The following is a 19,784-nucleotide window of genomic DNA, read 5'->3' on the forward strand; positions in this document are numbered from 1 at the left end:
TATTAACAAAAATATTAACGGGGGTGTGTGTCCGGTTCCAGGAGGGATGTGGGACATGAGGCTGGAAAGGCAGATGGGAGCCATGCTATGAGAGCTCCAGAGTTTGAATTCCCTTCTAACAGCAGTGGGGAAGTCAGCAAACCATGTCTGTTCTCCTCTCTTCCCGGGTCTCAGCAAGTGGTAGACACTATCATGGGGCAAAACACGTCAAAACCACCATCAAGCCCCATTCTCTCCCCTGTCCTCGCTCCCTGGATGCCAAGTTCAGCTGATTTTTCTTCCACAGCCCCTGGGCGTCTTTCCTTCTCTCCAGGCCCCATCACACCTTGCCTGATCCTGCCGAGACTTCCCTTTCAGCTTCCTTCCCCCAATCCGATCTATCCTCTGCCCATGATGGTCCCAGTGCCCCTTCTAAAAGACCACTCCGTCCAGATTACCCCTGCAGCCCCCAAGGCCATCAGGATAGAGCCCACCTTCCTTAGCTTGGAGGATAAGACCCCCTTCCAGACCTGGCCCGCCAGCTCAGGCCCTGGCCCAAATGCTCTACGCCCTCCACCCTCATCGGATTCCATGTAGGCTTCCTGAACATGCCATGTGTTTTTCTTGGTGTGTGTGTAGGAGTATAGTTGAAAATGTTTATCTTGTCTGGACAATAAAAAGTTAATTACTTGTTTTGCAAAAGTTAATTACCGGCACATTCTAGTTTCTTAAATAACACACACACAAGCATGTACAGTGAAGTATACTTCATCTTTCATTTTAAAATATATATTTCCATTCTATTCTCAAAAGCGCACATTGAGATCATGGTTACAAGTAAAGCTTTGTCATCCAAAATGAAAATTCCAGATGGAAGAAGGATTTGGACAGGGGAGGCCTTGAGAAATCTATTAATGTGGTTCACTTTTCCAGACAGGAAAAGGGCCTCCAGGCATGGTTCTAAGGACATTTCATTTCTAAAAATGGACATTTACATCTAACTTTCCTCTGCATCCCCGTTTCTGACCTTACTCACATTCAGTGTGGCAGGAAGAACCTGTGAAGGAAGGGCTAGCTGGGGGCCATAGGCAGAGTTGACCACTTGGGCTGAGGGAATGGGAAACAGACCCCATTCCTGAGCCCCAAGCTCAGCCGCTGTGCCAGAGGGCAGATCAAGCCAGGACTGTTAACAGGACAAGAGAGGAATACAATCAGAAGGTTGGAAGATTCCCAAAGTAGTAACAAAAGTAGACCCCAATCAAAACCAGAGAGAAAGCTTTCAAACTCCAAGAGGGTATTGGTGGAGGAGCCCAAACAGTGGGTGACTGTCCTGTTCTGGGGTGGCTTGGGGTAGAGCCATTAGACGTCAGAAACCCAGGATAATTTGGAGACAATCTACCTGCTCCCGACAATGAGCTGCCAATGGGTGCCCGTGCATCTCAGCCCCCTAGGGTGGTCAGCACCTGCCTGCCTAGCTTGTGGCATCTAGACATCCAAGCTGGACCATGGCCCAGATCCCAAGAGGTGTTGGCCATAGAGAGGGTCACATAGTCTTTCCTGCACTTTTGCAAGCTCTGCCTGAAGCTAGTACACCCTCAGCTTGCCCTACAACACACACATCTTGACGTCCCGCCAAACTCCTCCTCAACAGTCAAGATTTAACTCAAATGTCACTACCTTGAGAAGCTGCCCTTGCTGCCTCCACCCCAAACATTTCTTGTCCACTCCTACAGTGCCTTATGTGACAGAACAACTGGCTGCAATTATGTGAAAGTGTAGCCCCTCCAAGTACATGTGTCACCCCTGGGGCTCCAGAGTCCATGGCCTGGCACAGAGTATCTATCTAATATGTGTTCACTGAATGGAGGGATAGATGAATTAATGAATAAACAAACCACGTTTTTTAAGTAAACGTATGACAAGATCAGATCTATCTTTTGAGCGAACCTGGCATCCAGCAGTGTGGCCCAAGATGAGAGTCATTCTAGATATAGTGGGAGTCTGGCCTAAGGTGAAAGAAGAGGTCAGATTTGAAATGTATTTATTCAGAGAATAAGACTTTTTGAAAATTACATATTATTTTATTTTATGTACTAAAAAATTCTTTTTCAGAGAATAAGATTTTAGAACTAATTGGCTGTTGAGGTGATTGGGGGGAAAATGAGATCAGACTTCAAAGTTTCTATCTTGGGAAATTGAGATGCTGACATCATTATGTGGAAATGCAGAGAGACGAGCAGTTTTGGGGGAAAACAAAATGAGCTCATTTTTAGAACTGTCTGGAGGGACATTTTGGAGATGGTTAGAGTAGAGACCTGGAACTTGGGAGGGAGGTCAGAACTGTTGTAGTGTAAGCCCTGACAATTGTTGTTTTTTTCTTTTTTGTAATGCAAGAGCCTGACTTAAGCTTTGATTGCCAAGGCATTCACTTCAAAGAGACATCCACTTCAAAGAGGGCTATCTCAAATAAACAGGCTGCCAGTCACACAACCAGATAAAGAACCAGGCCACCTCCGCCCACTGAGGCTCCTTTGTTTTAGAGGTCTCGGTTAATTTCAATAACTGATCATCAGGTGCTGTTTTTTTTTCTCTTCCTGTGCTTTAAATTCCCGCTCTTACGTTTTAAATGCACCAATAAAGAGTGAGCCCACAAAACCCTAGGCCTCCACCTTCAACTTCAGTAAAAGCAGGACCCTGGACCTCTGCATTCTTTCTCTCTCCCCTCACAACCTTGCTGTGTGGTCCCAGGTGTGCTATGTAATTTCCAGGTCTTGTAAGTAATAAACCTTTATTTTTTCAACGTTTCCTGATGGTTATTGCTAAAGGACATCTTGCAATCATACTAAGAACCACAGGGGGTGGTCCAGCCACGACATTGCTTATTGATGGGCTGAGACTGACACAAAACAGCTGGAGATATAGATTTAAGAGTCATCTGATTTAGATAGCAATTTAAATAATGGCGTAGGTGGATAAACGCATAAACTGTATCATTTACTGTGTAGAATGAGAAAGGAGAGAGCTGTGGAGAGAAACTTAGTATGTTAGTCAGGGCAGGCTAACTGCTATAACAAACAACCCCAAAATCTCAGGGGTATAACTCAAGAGAAGTTTTTCCCTTGCTTATGTAACAGTTCAATGCTGGCATTTGGAGGGTGACTTCCCATAAGGTCGTTCAGGGACACAGCGCCCATTCTGTGGCTCTGTCAATTTCTAGGGAGGAGGGAGTGGAGGGGGTCATGGGAAGACTTTCATGGGCCAGGTCTGGAATTGACATGTATTACTTTTGTCCACCTCCCATTGGACAGAATTCTGTCATGTGGTAGCTTCAGTGCAAAGGAAGCTGGGAAATGTAGTTTAGCTGTGTGCCCAGGAGAAAAAGAGAAACAATCCTGTCACACTGAGGGAACACCATAATTTGAGGGTTGGATGTAGGAAGAAGGACCTGCAAGAGGCAGGAAAGAGCCTTTAAGAGAGAATCAAGAGAAAATGATGTCTAGGAAAGAAAGGGAGAACACAGTTTGGCGAATGGCTGTCAAGAGCAGTCCCGGACTAGAGGGAGGCGAGCAAGGCGCCGAGGTGCAAAACGGAAGCTCAGAGAGAGGCCTCCTTAAATTTTGCACCCCAGGAGCCCTGCTTGCCTCACCTGAGTCCCATTTCTGGCAAGGTCACCTGCTGCAGAGAAAGAAATGGAGGAAGGCTGGGAAGATGCCAGCGGATTTGGCAGGCAGTCACTCCGGCAAGCAAAGTTTCCCAGGAAGAAATGGAATCTTCGGCAGTTGGACGGGTACTTGCCTGACATCCCAGTACAGGTTACTGGCAGCCTCCCAGTTTTCTCCTTCAGAAGTCCGGTTCTGATCTGCTTGTGCCCTTAAAGTACCTTGGGAAGAGGGAAGGGAAGAGAAGCGGACATTTGTCGAGTTTCTACTCTGTGTAACTCGCAGAGTTTTCTCACTTGATTCTCGGTTGAACCTACGAGGTAGGTCTTATCTGACGTCACAGCTAAGGAAACTGAGGCGCAGAACAAGGTGCTTGAGATAAAAAGGATAGAATTAGGATTTTCCCAGCCTACCATCAAAGAGGCTTTCCAGCCCCCACAAGGGAGCACATTCTTACTTTTACAGCCTCATACGCTGGGGCAGGACTGAGGAGGGCTGGGGATATGGTGAGAACAGGGCTGCTGGCTCAGAGAGGAGAGGGCTTCCGAGTTAGGGAACTGAGAGCACTTCCTCTGACGATGGAAAGCAGATGAGGTAGGCACAGCCCCAGGGGTCCTGGAGGAGGGCAGGAGGGAGCCCCAGAGAACCTGGGAAGGGCCAGCTAGACTGGCCCCTCCTCCTCTCGTCTGGGAGCCCCACCCCCAACCCCTGGTCTCTTCAAACACTAGATCTGAGCAGTGGACACACCAGCACCGCAGCTGCGAGCTGTCATGGACCCTGAAGGTAAAGGAGCCTCCCGGACCTCTCTCGGTGTCCCTGCACCACCCTCCCGCCCTCTCCTGCTCGTCTCTCCATCCCAGCTTCTCTCAGTCCCTTATCCCGCACCCCCACCAAAAGGCTAAGTGTCCTCTGGTCTCCATCTAACTCTATTACCTCCCCCATCTCCCTCCAACCTCTCTGAACCCCAAACACTCCTTTCTGTCCCCTAAAGGCCTCTTCTCACCCTTCTTTCTCCTTCTATGTTGGGTCCCCAGTGAGCTCTGTGGGAAGAAAGGGGCTTGAGCCCCAGGAAAGGTCAGGGGTGGCCCGGAGGAGGGTGCGCCTCCTGGGGGCTAAGGGGACAGGTAGTGGGAGGCTGGATGAGGAGTAGCTCTGGACTTTGCCTCTGGCTGGCAGCTCAGCAAGAGCAGAGGCAAAGTCCTGTCCATCTGAGCAGGGCGGGGGAGGGGGCTTGAGTCCGATGATTCTCTGCCAGGCATGAGGGATGAGGTCGCTGAGGAGGCCGTATGCAGAATGATAGGGGCCAGCTCTGGAATCAACAGGCTCCTGTTTGAATCTCGGCTGCGCCAGGAACAGGCTGTGTGGCCTTGGGCAAGTCACCTGACTTCTCAAAGCCTCATTTCCTTGCATCTGTAAAATGACTCTAACAGTTCCCTACTCACAAGGTTGTGGGGAGAACAAATGACAGGATGCACGGAAGATGCCCAGCTAGTGCCTGGAGCACAGGAGGCCCCTCCTTGAGTTCTCTGCATTTTCACTTTCCCTTCCCTGGGCTTCTTCCTGAGCTCCCACTTCCCTCTCCCAGTTTGGGGCTTCTGCTGGCCCCACGCACTCGGCCCCTCTGTCTTGGCCATGGAACCAGCTCTTAGGTGCCCAAACCAGTTCTTGGTTTAGCAATGACCTCAGAGTCAAAGCGTGGGTTCAAATCCCATCCCAGCAGCCTGCTAGCTGTGTAACCTCAGACAAGATGCTTAGCCTTGCTGTGCTTTCCTCATTGGTTTCCTCATTGATAAAGTAAGAACAGTGCCTTCTCCTTGGGTTGTGGTGAGGGTTAAATAGAGAGTATGTGTGAAGTGCCTGCACACAGAAACCCCTCAGCGGTGATTTATGCTGGTGACATAGTTGATTCCTCACATCTTTCTCTCCAGCTCTGAGCCCTCCCCAGGTTCCAGTTCCATTTTTGGAAGCCCTGTGGGTCCATCTCCACCTGGACATCTCCCTATGCTAAACTCAAAGTCTTTCCCCTACACCAGCGCCATTTCTCTTCATGCCTCACCATCCTCCTGCTCAGACTGGAAACCTCAGGGTCACCTTAGCTGCTCGCACCCCAATATCCAGACAGTTGCCACATCCTATGGACTTACCTTCACAGTGTCACCTGAGTCTCTTCCCTCTCTGTTCCCACCACCCTCTGGGGAGCAGCCTGGTCGAGGCTGCCATTGTGTCGCTGCCTTTATGTGCATGACAAGGCAGGATGTTTAACTCTGGGCCAAGCCAGAAGGGTTGGCACCGGTATCACTACCACACAGGATTAAGCCAGGTGGAGTAGACACGTCAAAGCCGGGAGGCAAAGCCTGGGGAGGTGGAATAAAGAAGGGACAAGGACAGAGTTGAGGCAGAAGCAGATGGCAGGCTGGTGGGCAAAGGCCGAGCAGTCAGCCTTGGCCAGGGTGTGAGGGGTGAGGCCAGGGCAGGAAGTCTGTGGCGTGGAGGGGAGGTCGTATGCCCTTTTCTTACAGCCTGGGCAGGGCTGCCTTCCCATTACACTTCACCCTGGCTCACTGCTTTTTGCCCTGGCTGTTGCAACAGTCTCCCAACTTATATCTTTCAAGAACCCTAGACACAATCTAAATTTCAAAGTGCATTTTTGATCAGATGACCTCTGATCAAAAGTTTTAGTGATTTCCCATTGCCTATTGAACAAAACCCTAACTCTTTCCTGTCATTCAAGGACTGCTCAGTCTGGCCCCATCCTACAATGAGCCCTTTCTCTTGCTACTCTGCGTGTCTGAGATTGTGCACCTTCACCCGCACATGCTCAGTGCCTCTCACTGGCAGGCCTTCACTCTCTCCATTCTCTCTGCCTGGCACACCTTGCTCTCCTGTCCAGTGCCAACCTATTCTCAGAGCCAACCTTTCTGAGCCTTCTCCAATTGCTCTCATACCTTAAGGACAGGTCATGCCTCCCCGCCCTGAAATTCTGTAGATTGTTTTACCACCTGTGTGATGAGCAATCACTTTTGGCCCTATTTAGAGGTAATTTCTCTTCTCTAGGGAGAGAAGGGGGAAAGAAAGAACATTTATCTGGAAGCTGCCGCTAAACAGCCTCTGTCTCCATCTGGTGTTTGCCCAATGGATCAACGAATAAATAGATGGAAGAACAAAGCTGCCAGAGGCTGACCCCTGGGTTCAAAGGCACGCGGCCAGGCCTTGGCTCAGGCATCTTGTTCCCTCCTCATTGCAGCCCTGTGATTTCCTTGTGGAACTGACTCTCAGAGAGGTTAGCAAATTGCCTAAGGTCACCCACCGTGTAGGTGGTATAGACAGGATTCAAACCCAGGCATTTCTGACTCCTAATCCAGGCTGATCCTACTATGCCAGGGACAGAGCCCTGGAAGCGACTGTGGCTTGCAGAATTCTGTGAATATTAACATAGTAAACATATAATAATTTAAAGACACAACTTAGTGCTTGATTAAACGGCAGTGTGGTGGGATAGAATAAGTGAGGGGACTCTGGAGACAGCCTGCCTGGGCTTATGATTCTCCACACTTCCCTGCTATGTGGACTTTTGGGCAAGTTGCTTGCCCTTTCCGTGCCTCAGTTTCCTTATCTGTAAAATAGGGATAATAATAGCACCCCCCCCTAGGGTTGTTGTGAGGATTAAATGTGTTAATGTCTATAAAATGCTTGGAACAGTGCCTAGGAAGGACTGTAAAAGTGTCAACAGTTATTATTATTATTATTATTTTCAGGAAGATTAGCCCTGAGCTAACATCTGCCAATCCTCCTCTTTTTGCTGAGGAAGACTGGCCCTGAGCTAACATCCATGCCCATCTTCTTCCACTTTATATGTGGGACGCCTACCACAGCATGGCGTGCCAAGCAGTGTCCTGTCCGCACCCAGGATCTGAACTGGCGAACCCCGGCCACCAAAGCGGAACGTGCGCACTTAACCGCTGCGCCACCGGGCCGGCCCCTCAACAGTTATTATTACACATTATGTCATTCCAGATTCTATTATAGACAAGTGGTAGTAGACACCAGCGTTTTAAGAAAAATTTATAAAGGCAAAACCTTTAAAATTGACAACTTCTAAGTTAATTTTTTCCTGTAAATTGGGGAAACCATTATGACTTGGTTTTAGCTGGAAGACTTTGTCGGCCTCATGTACACCACTGTTGCTGCCAGCACAAGCCACGTCGTTACACATACAATGAAGAACAAAGGCTTGTTCTATTAATTTAAGTGCATTCAAAGAGCCTCCCTTTGTGTCCATCCATCAAAGGCATGAACAAGTGCGTGTCCAATTATTGAAGGAAAGAAGGGATGCAGGTTCTGATTCTGGCGAGTCCTTCCCAGCAAGGAGCCCCTGTCTAGTGAGGGCAACACAGAGACACAGTAAAAATCAGTTGACAATCTAGATGAGAATCACAAAAGTGCCAGGGGCGGGGAGGAGGTCTCCATATATTCTGTCATAATCTTCAGTTTATCTGTATCTTTTTACATTATTTGTAAAGAGAGATGTGCAGGAAATCTCCCAAGATGCTTTGGGTCCCCTCAAAAACAAAGATGCCAATTTTAATGAAATTCTAGATAACTGATTAAGAAAGCATTGCCTTGACAAGGGAAAACAGGACTGAAACAAAAAACCAACCCACTAATTGGGAAAAAATATTTGCAAGTCATATATCCAACAAAGGGTTAATCTCCATAATATATAAAGAACTCACTCAACTCAACAACAAAAAATCAAACAACCTAATCAAAAAATGGGCAGGAGACATGAACAGACATTTCTCCAAAGAAGGTATACGGATGGCCGATAGGCACATGAAAAGATGTTCATCATCACTGATCATCAGGGAAATGCAAATCAAAACTACACTAAGATATCACCTTACACCTATTAGAATGGCAAAAATAACCAAAACAAAAAGTAACAAATGTTGGAGAGGGTGTGGAGAAAAAGGAACCCTCATACACTGCTGGTAGGAGTGCAAACTGGTGCAGCCACTATGGAAAACAGTATGGAGAGTTCTCAAAAAATTAAAAATAGATATACCATATGACCCAGCCATCCCGCTATTGGGTATCTATCCTAAGAACCTGAAATCAGCAATTCCAAAAGTCCCATGCACCCCAATATTCATTGCAGCATGTTTACAACAGCCAAGACGTGGAAGCAACCTAAGTGCCCAGCAACTGATGACTGGATAAAGAAGATGTGGTATATGTATACAATGGAATACTACTCAGCCATAAAAAAGGATAAAATTGTCCCATTCACAACAACATGGATGGCCCTTGAGGGTGTATGTTAAGTGAAATAAGCCAGATAAAGACAATCTCTGTATGACTCCACTCATATGTGGAAGTTAAACATGTAGAGAAAAAGAACAGATTAGTGATTACCAGGGGAAGCGGGGGTGGGCACAAAGGGTGAAGTGGTGCACCTACAGCACGACTGACAAACAATAATGTACAACTGAAATTTCACAAGGTTGTAAACTATCATAATCTCAATAAAAAGTAAAAAAGAAAAAAGAAAGCATTGCCTTGAGAGATCAAGATTACACTCCACAGGATGAAACTATACTCTCTGAAGGCGGGCATCTTGAGAGAACGTTGACACGTCACAACTGCGAGGATGCAAAAGAGACAGGACGTTCCAGCTGCTCCCGAGGTGCAGCAGCTTCCTGGCAGGCTCTCTGAACCAGCTCTCCTCAGGCAGCTGCAAAAACAGCCCTCCCTCTCTCAAATTCCTTTCAGTAACAGCTGCTAGTTAGGAGAGCCCGCGTTTTCAAAACAACCCGCAGGAATCCCTTTTGTTGGAAATGCATGGGAGAGTTGGGGCCTAAAGAAAACCAGACGTATTTATTTATTTTTGACAAGTGGAACGTGGAGCGTGTAACATTCTGCGTCTACAATAGGCAATCAGAACAACTGATCGCAAGGATGGGGGCAAGGGAGTCTCCCTGCCCTGGAGGCAGTATCCAGCCTTGGGGAGGGAGGACCCGGGCTCACACTGATCATTTTCCAGCTTGATCATTTTCTAGCTCCGCTCTTTAGGGGATTCCCTGTTCATTTCTGAGTCTCAGTTCTCCATCTCTAAATATAAATGATATCTACCTTGAAGAAGTGCAGGAAGGACTTGTGACAATGGATAGCAAGTGCCTGGCGTACGGTAGGCACGAAGGTGTGGTAGCTATTATGCTCTTCCTGCGGTTCAGAAGCTTTCAACCCTGCCACAAATTAGAATTATGTTACCACATTCCAGACCAGTTATGTAAGAATCTCTGGGGGTGGGGCCCAGGCATTAGAGTTTGGCAAAGCTCCCCAGATAATTCCACTGTGCAGCCAAGGTTGAGAACCACGGCTCTACCATCCTGAAAAAACTTTCCTCGACCCCATCTCAGGTAAGGGCTCTCTCTCTCCCTTTATTTGTTTTGTTTTTTTTTTTTTACTTTTTTATTATAGAGAATTTCAAACATACACCAAAGTAGATAGAAAAGTATGATGCAGCCTCATGGACCCATCCATCACTCAGCCTCAGCAACCATCAACTTTTGGCCAGTCCAGCCCCATCTACACCCCTTCTACTTTCTACTTTCCAGGATTACCTTAAAGTAAAACCAGCTCTCAAATCTTTTCATACATGAACGTCTCACCATTTTATTATTTTTTTTTATTTTCTAAATGATAAGGACTTTTCTTTTTGTCACAACCACAATACAATGATCAACAGCTAAATTTTTGAAAATTTCCTTAATGTGATCAAATATCCAGTCGGCAGTCAGTTCTTCAGTGGTCTCATAAATGTTCTAATTTGCTTTCAACTTGTTTGTTTGAATTAGCATCCAAATAAGATCCGTACATTGTGATTGGTTGGTATGTATTTTCAGGTTCTTTTAATCTTTTGTTTTCTGTGCAATGTATATGTTGAAGAAATTAGGTTATCTTCTGGTAGAGTTTCCTGTGGTCAGAATTTCTCTGGTTGTGTACCCGTGGTACATTTTAACACATTCCTGTGTCCTCTGGTTTTCTTGTAAATTGGTGGTTTCAGCTAGAAGTCTGATCTGACTCTGGGTCAGCTGCTTTGGCAAGAGTACTGCCTGAGTGGCGGTGAGTTCTCCCGTCAGGGGTGCCCAGCATCTGGTTGTGTTTCTTCTTGATGTTGGCTTTTGATGCTCAATACCTGGACCTACAGGCTCAAGAGGGTTGCAGAAATGGTTCCTGCCTTTCAGCAGAGCATTGGGTCTTGTTTGTTTGTTTAAGCGGTTTTAATCAATTCAGTGATTTTTAGTAAATTTCCTGAGTTGTGCAGTCATCACCACAGACCATCTCCATTACCTCAGTGAGATCCTGTGCTGTTTAGAATTAATTCCTAGCCCCAGGCAATCACTATTCTGATGTCTGTCTCTCTCGATTTGCCTTCTCTGGACATTTCATATAAACGGAGACATACACCATGTGGTCTGGTATGAGCACTGATTCTTAACCCTCATGTGCGTCTGAGTACAGGGGGACCTCTTCCAGTGCCTGGATGCCTGGGAACCACCTCTGAAAGATTCTGATTGCGTTGATCTGAAACGGGGCTGAGCAGCAGAGAGTCTGAAAATCTCTCCATGTGATTCCAATGTGCAGCCCAGGTTGTGCAGCCCAGGTGGAGGGCCCTGCTTTCTCAACGTCTGCTGAGAGGAGTGGTCCACACCCACCACCTCCACTTCCTCACTTCCCATATACTCCCTGATCTTGACAATGCGGCTTCTGCCCCCACAGCACGGGCACTGAGACTGCTCTGGCCAAGGCCTCCCAGTTGCTAAGTCTAAGGCCCATTTTCAGCCTTCCTTCTACTTGCTTCTGCTCACACCTACTTCTGGAAACCCGCTTCTCCTTCCAGACTCCCATTCCCTTCTGATGCTGCTTCTTTTTTTTTAAGATTGGCACCTGAGCTAACATCTGTTGCCAATCTTCTTTTTTTTTTTTCTTTTCTTCTTCTTCCCAAAGCCCCCCAGTACATAGTTGTATATTCTAGTTGTAGGTCCCTCTGGTTGTACTAAGTGGGACACCACCTTGGCATGGCCTGACAGGCGGTGCCATGTCCGCGCCCAGGATCTGAACCGATGAAACCCTGGGCCGCCAAAGTGGAGTGCAAGAACTTAACCACTCAGCCACAGGGCCGGCCCCCGCTGTTTCTCTTTTTGACAGCCATGCCTCTGTGGCCTTTGAATACTGCTGTTTCTCAGAGCCTCCTCTTCCCGTCCCTGGTCACTTTATGCACTGCTGTGCTCGTCCATTTATGCTGACAGCTTGAAATCTCCATTTCTTACTCCTATATCTCTCCAAACTCCAGAACCATTCTTCTACCCACCATCAGGACATGGCCATCCACATTTCCTACTGGCATCTCAACCTTAACATCTGCAAAACCAAAGTTATTCTTTTCCCCCCAGCTCTGCTGCTTATAAGCTGTGTCACCAGGGCGCGATATAGGAACATGTTTGAGATCCAGTTCCTGTACTTGTACGTGGGAATGAGCCCCTGTGGTGAGTTTCAGATGAGCGAGTGTGAGAGAGCTGTGGTGCCCATGGCAGGCACACCACAGGCACTCAGGCAGTGCAGGTTGCTGCCTTCCTCTGTCGCCATCCTCCACCCAGCCTACTTCTCCCTGAACAACTCCTATGCCAGTTTTCAGCCACCCAGGACACAAACCCAAGGCTTCTGCATCTTATTAGCTGCTAATTCCGGTAAGCCCCGCCTCAGAAACAGCTCACACATCTCCTACTCGCTCTTGCTACAGTCACCGCCCGATTCAGGGCTTCGTCAGCTTATGTCTGGCCAATCGCCTCAGCCTCCGTTTGCCTCCCAACCTGTCTGCACGTGGTGGCTGAAGTGACCCTTCTAGAACAAAATCATAGTCATATCATTCCCTTGCTTAAAATTCTGTGATAGCTCTTAGGATCTGTCCAAATTCTTCAGCCATATAGTTTCTTTCTTTTTCGCTCTGGCCTCACCTCCCGCCATTTCTCCGGTGAATCCTGCTCAGCCCTCCCTCACCTCTCTCTCTATTTTCTTGCTTTTAAGCCTCAAACACCTGCTCTTTCAGCCTGAAATGTCTTTTTCCCCCTCCGCTGCCCCCCACACCTCTGCGTGGCAAACATTAGTCATCTTTCAAGGCCACTAAAACTACCCTCCTCAGGGACATGTAGTCACTTCTCCCTCTAAGCTCCCATGACTCGTGGTGATGCCTCAGTCTTTCCTTTAGCAAACACGCCTACTACGTGCCTGAGAGTGTTCCCAGCACTTTGCAAATATTAACACACTTGATTTTCATAACAAACCAATGAGGTGATTATTCTTTTTTTTTTAAGATTTTTTAAAATTTTCCCTTTTGCTCTCCAAAGCCCCCCGGCACATAGCTGTATATTTTTAGCTGTGGATCCTTCCAGTTGTGGCATGTGTGGTACCACCACAGCGTGGCCTGCTGAGCAGTGCCATGTCCGCACCCAGGATTTGAACCGGCGAAACCCCGGGCTGCTGAAGTACAGCGTGCGAGCTTAACCACTCGGCCACAGGGCCGGCCCCAAGGTGATTATTCTCATTATCCCTGGTACAGGGGAGGCACCTAAGGCTCCTGAGAGGTTGAGTCTCTTGCCCAAGGTCACTCAGCTAAAGGTGGCAGAGCCAGCACTGGAACCCAGGCCGAGTGGCCCCAGAGTCTGGGCTCTGATTCATCCCATTGTGCAGCCTCTCTGCTTGAATAAGTGTCATTGAACACTTAGTATTAAGCTAAACAATATGAAATTACCATTATTTGACCATTTTTGACCTATAAAAGCAGCGCATTTGTGTCGTTCAGTGTCCTGGCACTTGGGATACAGCAGAAAACTCACCGGACAGACACATCTTTGCCTCCAGAGAGGAAACAACAGTAGAGTGTGACGATGGGGGAAGAACAAGGAGTCGAGTGAGTGTGTGACCTGAGTTAGCGGGTCTGTGAGAGCCCTTGCCGAGGAAGTGCTGTCTAGGAGAAGACGTGCAAGAGGAGTGAGAGGCGAAGGGGGAGTTTGGAGGTGAGGTTAAGGGAAGGGACTTCCACGCAACCTTGGAACAGCATAGGCTGAGGCCTGAAAGCCAAGAGAAAGAGCTGTCCACTCTGTCACCCAGAACTTAGTACCTGGCACAGAGCAGGTGCTCGATAAGGATTTGTCAAGAGAATAAATGCAAAACAGAAAGAAGTCAAAAGAGCTGGAGTTAATACAGTGAAAGTGAGGTTTTAAGCAGGAGAGTGGTCTGCTCGAATTTACTTTTTTATTCTTTTATTTTAAAGTCAGGTTTAATGAGTTATAATTACAGACAGTAAAATTCACCCTTTTCTGTGTACAGTTCTACGAGTCTTGATAAATGCGTCAGCCATGTTGCCGCCATCACAGACAAGATATAGAACAGTTTGACCACATCCCAAAACTCCGCTGCTGCCCCTGTGTGGCCAGCCCCTTCCTGACCCCCAGGGAGCCGCCCGTCTGTTCTCTGCTGCAATCCTTTGCTGTTTCCAGAATGTCATATGTATGGACTCAAATAGCATGTAGCCTTTTGAATCTGGCTTCTTTACTTAGAATAGTCCATTTGCAGTGCGTCCCTATCGTGTGTGTCAGTAATTGGTTCCTTTCTTTATTGCCGAGTAGAATTCTATCATATAGCTGCACCACAGTTTGTTTATCCCACGCTCACCAGTTGAAGGGTCCAAATTCATGTTAAAAAGCACCCCATCATGCTCCTAGTCTAAACGGAGCGGAGGCCTCGCATCCCTGCCATTTGCTCTCAGGTCTTTGCCTGGCTGGACTGTGAAGGGTGGAGACCAAGACTATGTCTTTGTCCTTTGACTGTTCTCGGCACCCAGCCAGGACACAGCTGGCTCTGAGTGAGGAATGGGAGCCACTTGGAGCGGTTGTGGAGGACAATGTGGAGAAGGAGGGCCACGTGCCTTCCCTGAGGACTGTGTCTGGCAGTAGGGGGTGAAAATTGGGTGCTTGGCTTTGGGGAAGAAGGGCTGGAGAAGAAGGGCCTGCAGCTGAGAACAGAGCAAGCCAGAGAGTCTGGCCTTAACTTCAACTTGGAACAAAAGTGGGGGAAACAAAACAGAACAAAACAAAAACCCCTCACATGCGGTGGAAGTGTCTCCTCCCTCCCCGGGGGAAGCTAAGTCCATCTGTGGCACGCGCCATAGAGGCTGCAGGTCTTCCCTTGACCGACAGATGGCGATATAGTACTTGTGCTTGAACGGGGCCTCTGCAGTCACCCCATTCATTCGCCAGGCCTGAGTGCTGAGTGGCCCATTAGGCGCTACACGCTGGTGGGAAGGACCTTAGAGATCACATCTGTAACTTTTATTTTACAGGTGAAGGACTCGCCCATACTCCTGAAGCTGTGTTTCTCTGAGCAGGGGCTCAGACCCAATTTCTGGGTGCTTTTCCCTTCCTGTACAGCCCCCATCTCTGGAGAGAGGACAGTTTGTGGAACCATCCGCTGTGGGAGGGGTCTGCAAGCTAGGGGGCAAAGGCAGAGGGACAGATGGCCATGACCACAAGGCCTGGCCAATCTAACTCTGCCACCCGTTTGCTGTGTGACCTCAGCCAGCTTGCCTTTCCTCTCTGGTCCTCAGTCTCCACATCTGTGAAAAGTTGAACTTCCAGCTTTAAAGTACTTGGTGGTAGAGAGAAGACTGGGATGAAAAAGACACACAGCTCACATTCTACTGGGGGCTTCAGCTCGTAAATAACTAATCCTGTGCCAGGCCAACTGGAAAGGCTGCAGGGTGCCTTTCTGGCAGTGTGCATGTCTCTTCTGGCTGGTAAATAACTGTTGACCCAGCACTAGGTTTGTCAGATAAAATACAGGACACTCAGTTGTATTTTAATTTCAGGTAACCGACAGATAACATTTTTTTGTTTGAGGAAGATTGGCCCTGAGCTAACATCTGCTGCCCATCCTCCTCTTTTTGCTGAGGAAGACGCCCTGAGCTAACATCCGTGCCCATTTTCCTCTACTTTATATGTGGGATGCCTACCCCAGCATGGCTTGCCAAGCGGTGCCATGTCCGCACCCAGGATCCGAACTGGCGAACCCCGGGCCACCAAAGCGGAACATGTGCACTTAACCGCTGCGCCACCGGGCCGACCCCAACAGATAATTTTTAAGTATAAGTATGTTCTAAATATCGCCTAGGATATATTTATACTAAAAATATCTATGATGTTTGTCAGATATTTAAATTTAATTAGGCGTCCTGCCAATCTTCCTCTTTTTTTTTCTTCTCCCCAAAGTCCCCAGTACATAGTTGCATATTCTAGTTGTGGGTCCTTCTAGTTCTGCTATGTGGGATGCCACCTCAGCATGGCTTGTTGAATGGTGCTAGGTCTGCGCCCAGGATCCGAACCAGTGAAACCCTGGGCCACCAATGCCGAGCGCGTGAACTTAACCACTGGACCATGGGGCCGGCTTCAAGCCTCCTGTATTTTTATTTGCTCAATCTGGCAACCTTGTCCAGCCCACAGGGCCCACCCAGCACCCCAGCCCCTCTCCTTGGCCCCCCAGATCTTCACCCTGATTGGCTAGTACCCAATTTGCTGGTTGTTAAATATTTTGACAATCACCCCTGACTATAAGAAAGGTAGCCAATGACCAGAAGGACCTACAACTGGAATATACAACATGTACTGGGGGTGCTTTGGGGAGAAGCAGAAGAAGAAGGAAAAAAAGAAAAGAAGATTGGCAACAGTTGTTAGCTCAGGTGCCAATGTTTAAAAAGAAAAGAAAGGCAGCCCAAATATAATGCTGTTGTCTCTCTTTCCCTCCCAGGCCTGGCACTCCTGCTGCCCCCTGCCACTCTGGCCACCCTGGTGGATGGCTGGCTCCGAGAAGACTGCCCAAGCTTCAATCATGCAGGCTTGGTCACGGGGGCAGCCCCCTCGCAGGCAGCATTGTGGGCCAAGTCCCCAGGGATACTGGCTGGGAGGCCTTTCTTTGATGCCATCTTTGCCCACGTCAACTGCCAGGTCTCTTGGCTCTTCCCCGAGGGATCAAAGCTGGTGCCTGTGGCCAAGGTGGCAGAGGTCCGGGGCCCTGCCAACTGCCTGCTGCTGGGGGAGCGGGTGGCCCTGAACATGCTGGCCCGCTGCAGTGGAGTTGCCAGTGCTGCCGCTGCGGCTGTGGAAGCTGCCAGGGGAACCGGCTGGGCCGGGCACGTGGCGGGCACGAGGAAGACCACACCAGGCTTCCGGCTGGTGGAGAAGTATGGGCTCCTAGTGGGCGGGGCCGCCTCCCACCGTTATGACCTGGGAGGGCTGGTGATGGTGAAGGACAACCACGTCATGGCAGCTGGTGGTGTGGAAAAGGTGCATGTCTGACTGAGCCCCTGCCCTGGCCCTGCTCCCACCCCGCCATCACAGCCCTTCTCCTCTACCAGAGACCCCCAACCACTCCTGGCGAATAGTGATGTCAGGAGAAGCAAGACTCCTCCACCCCTCAGACGTTCCATCTGTGAAACGAGGGGTTGGATCGCTTTCCTACCAGCGTTCTTCTTGGTATGACGTTCAGAAGCAAAGGACAAACCATGGGGAGCCAGTGTTGATGGCTTTGCGACCTTGGGCATGTCACTTTAACTCCTCAGACCTGTTTCCCATCTGTGAAAATGTTCTTGAAGACCCCTTCCAGTTTTAAGATTCTGAGTCAAATTGAACTCAGGTCCAAATGCCAAATCTTGCTGATATTTGGCCATTTTTTTGACCCACAGAGGTAGTAATTTCATGTGGTTTCACCTAATATGAAAGAAACCATCCGATGCCTGGTTTCCTCATTAACCCCAAGCTTGTTATCCATCTGGAGCCTTTCGAATGCCCGTCCCCTGTGCCCCTCACTGTGACGCTGTGCCAGGTGCCACCTGTCTCACTCTCGCCCTTCGGCTTGCCTGACAGGCGGTGCGAGGGGCCCGGCAGGCAGCCGACTTTGCCCTGAAGGTGGAAGTGGAGTGCAGCAGCCTGCAGGAGGCTGTGGAGGCGGCCGAAGCAGGTGCGGACCTCGTCTTGCTGGACAACTTCAGGCCTGAGGTGAGGCAGGGTCCGCTTCCTGGGAAGGGGCCACGTGGGTGGCTCTCACCTTCCCTTGGCTTGTGTTCCGCAGGAGCTGCACCGCACGGCGGCAGCACTGAAGGCCCGGTTCCCAGGTGTGGGCGTGGAGGCCAGCGGGGGCATCACGCTGGGCAACCTTCCTCAGTTCTGTGGGCCCCACATCGATGTCATCTCTTTGGGGATGCTGACCCAGGCTGCCCCGGCCCTCGATTTCTCCCTCAAGCTGTTTGCTGAAGGGGCCACTCCAGTGCCCTACACCCACCGGACCTAAAGCCAAAGAAGATGACCCTGCCATTGGGATAACATAGTTCCTTGGGACCCTCAAGGTTATACGTGGCCAACAGGACATTCTCGACATTAGCCTGGGCGAAAGTCCAGGCTCTGCCACTCGCTGCTCATGTGACCTCAAAGGGCTGGCTTCATCTCTGCTCATCTCAGTTTCCTAATCTGTAAAATTAGCCTAATAAATGATCGACCTAATGAATTTCTTTCAGTGATAATTAACACATAGTAAGTGCTCAGTAAGAGTTAGAAATTGCCATATATGGTTCATCTACTCTAAGATGCACTTTTTTTTCACACATTACCTTCTCTGAAGTCCAGGTGTGTCTTTAGTCAATGGTGTCTAATGGTTACCGTCAGCCAGGCATTGGTCGTGGTCATGTAGCCATCACGGCCTGTGCATGCAGCTTGTAGATAAAATATGATAACAATCTATGTTGAGATAAGTCCAAAAGAGCTCTTTCAACAAGCTTAAAATAGGAATTGTAAGTGATAAGAAAGCATCGGTCATAGTTTGACAGTTTTCTTTTCGAGTAATGGTATGCGTGTTACAGTCAATGGCATCTTATATTTGAGGATATATGACATCAGCCTTGATATTCAGCTGGAACATTGCACTTGGTCGATTCCTATGTTGTACCGATTCTTAAGTATTTTGCCTCTCACCTCTGGCTACTGTTATACCTCTTTGGTAGAGGCGAGAACCTGTCCGTTCCTCACTTCTGGGGTCCCCATTAGACTCCACTATGCATTCTCCCCAAAATGAAAGACCTCCGCTTGGTGCTGAAATCCTTTTTGGGTCTGGTTCCATGGGGCTCTCATTAGTTGGGAGAGGACGGTAGGTACAGAGCAGATGGGACCAGAGAAAAGTTCAGTTGAGGGAGGAAGGGATGGGTGGCCGGGGGTCCAGGTTCAGATGTCAAACTTCCTTCCATGCTAAGTCAGGACTCAGGGATCTAAGGAGAGGATTTAAATTCAGTCCCCCAAACACACCTGAGGTCTCACTCACCTGCCCCTACCATCACCTCAAGCCTTGGGGGCCCACTCTCTAACCCTTCCTGGGTATCTCTGAGAGGAACCAGGACATGAGGGTTCCCTAGGGTAAAGGTGGTCCCCAAGGTGACTCAAGAAGGTTCACCTCCCAGAAGGGCTCCTCTCAGAAGGGCCCAGTCTGGAGCTGCCTCTCCCCTCTGAGAACCCACTCTCTTCTCTGTCCTTTGCCAGCAGGAGAGAAAAACAACTCTCCTCCACAAAGGCTCCTTCCCCAGGAGGATTCTGAGGGTCCCAGTCTGCCTTGAGGGAGGTATCCTACTCCTTTGCTCCTTCCCCAACCCTGGAGACCAGCAAGGGGCCTGGGACGGGGCAGATCAAGAAAACAACAAGCTCATCTCAGATGTCAAAGCCCCAGACAGGCCAAGGCCTTTGTCCTTCATGCACCAAACATGCACTGGGCACCTGCCACGGCCAGGCTCTGAGCACACAGCAGAGATTCATCTAACAGAGGTGCCAAGCAGAAGTGGATGCCGCTTTTGGTGATACCTTGAACTAAAGAGGCCATTCTCACAGGACACAGCCTAGCGGTGCCACCTGGGGCTGCATCTGTTCTCTCTAATACGCACCTCCACCCCTGCGGCCTTCTGCCTTTTCTCCAGGGAAAACACGGACACACTCAGCTAGGCAGCCTTCCCTGCTCCAGGGAACTTGGATCTCCGAGCTGCAGCTCCTCAGACCTGAA

General features: G+C 49.0%; 1 protein-coding gene across 5 annotated transcripts; it reads left to right on the forward strand.

Moving 5' to 3' along the window:
* The first annotated feature begins 3,646 nt into the window (after window positions 1-3,646).
* Window positions 3,647-18,247, forward strand: QPRT (quinolinate phosphoribosyltransferase). Of its 5 annotated transcripts, none has more exons than XM_070568060.1 (5): window positions 3,647-3,766; window positions 4,367-4,421; window positions 16,500-17,035; window positions 17,615-17,746; window positions 17,820-18,247. In XM_070568060.1, the coding sequence occupies exons 2-5, from the start codon at window positions 4,409-4,411 to the stop codon at window positions 18,036-18,038; spliced, it is 900 nt and encodes a 299-aa protein (XP_070424161.1). In that variant the 5' UTR covers window positions 3,647-3,766; window positions 4,367-4,408; the 3' UTR covers window positions 18,039-18,247. The 5 variants fall into 5 exon arrangements, with proteins under 5 accessions (XP_070424161.1, XP_070424160.1, XP_070424158.1 ...); XM_070568057.1 differs by lacking the exon at window positions 3,647-3,766 and adding an exon at window positions 12,095-12,187 and having other exon boundaries at window positions 4,352-4,421; XM_070568058.1 differs by lacking the exons at window positions 3,647-3,766; window positions 4,367-4,421 and adding exons at window positions 10,002-10,057; window positions 12,095-12,187.
* Window positions 18,248-19,784: the final 1,537 nt, after the last annotated feature.

This window comes from Equus przewalskii, chromosome 12 (assembly GCF_037783145.1).
Source record: "Equus przewalskii isolate Varuska chromosome 12, EquPr2, whole genome shotgun sequence".
Lineage (NCBI taxonomy): Eukaryota > Metazoa > Chordata > Mammalia > Perissodactyla > Equidae > Equus > Equus przewalskii.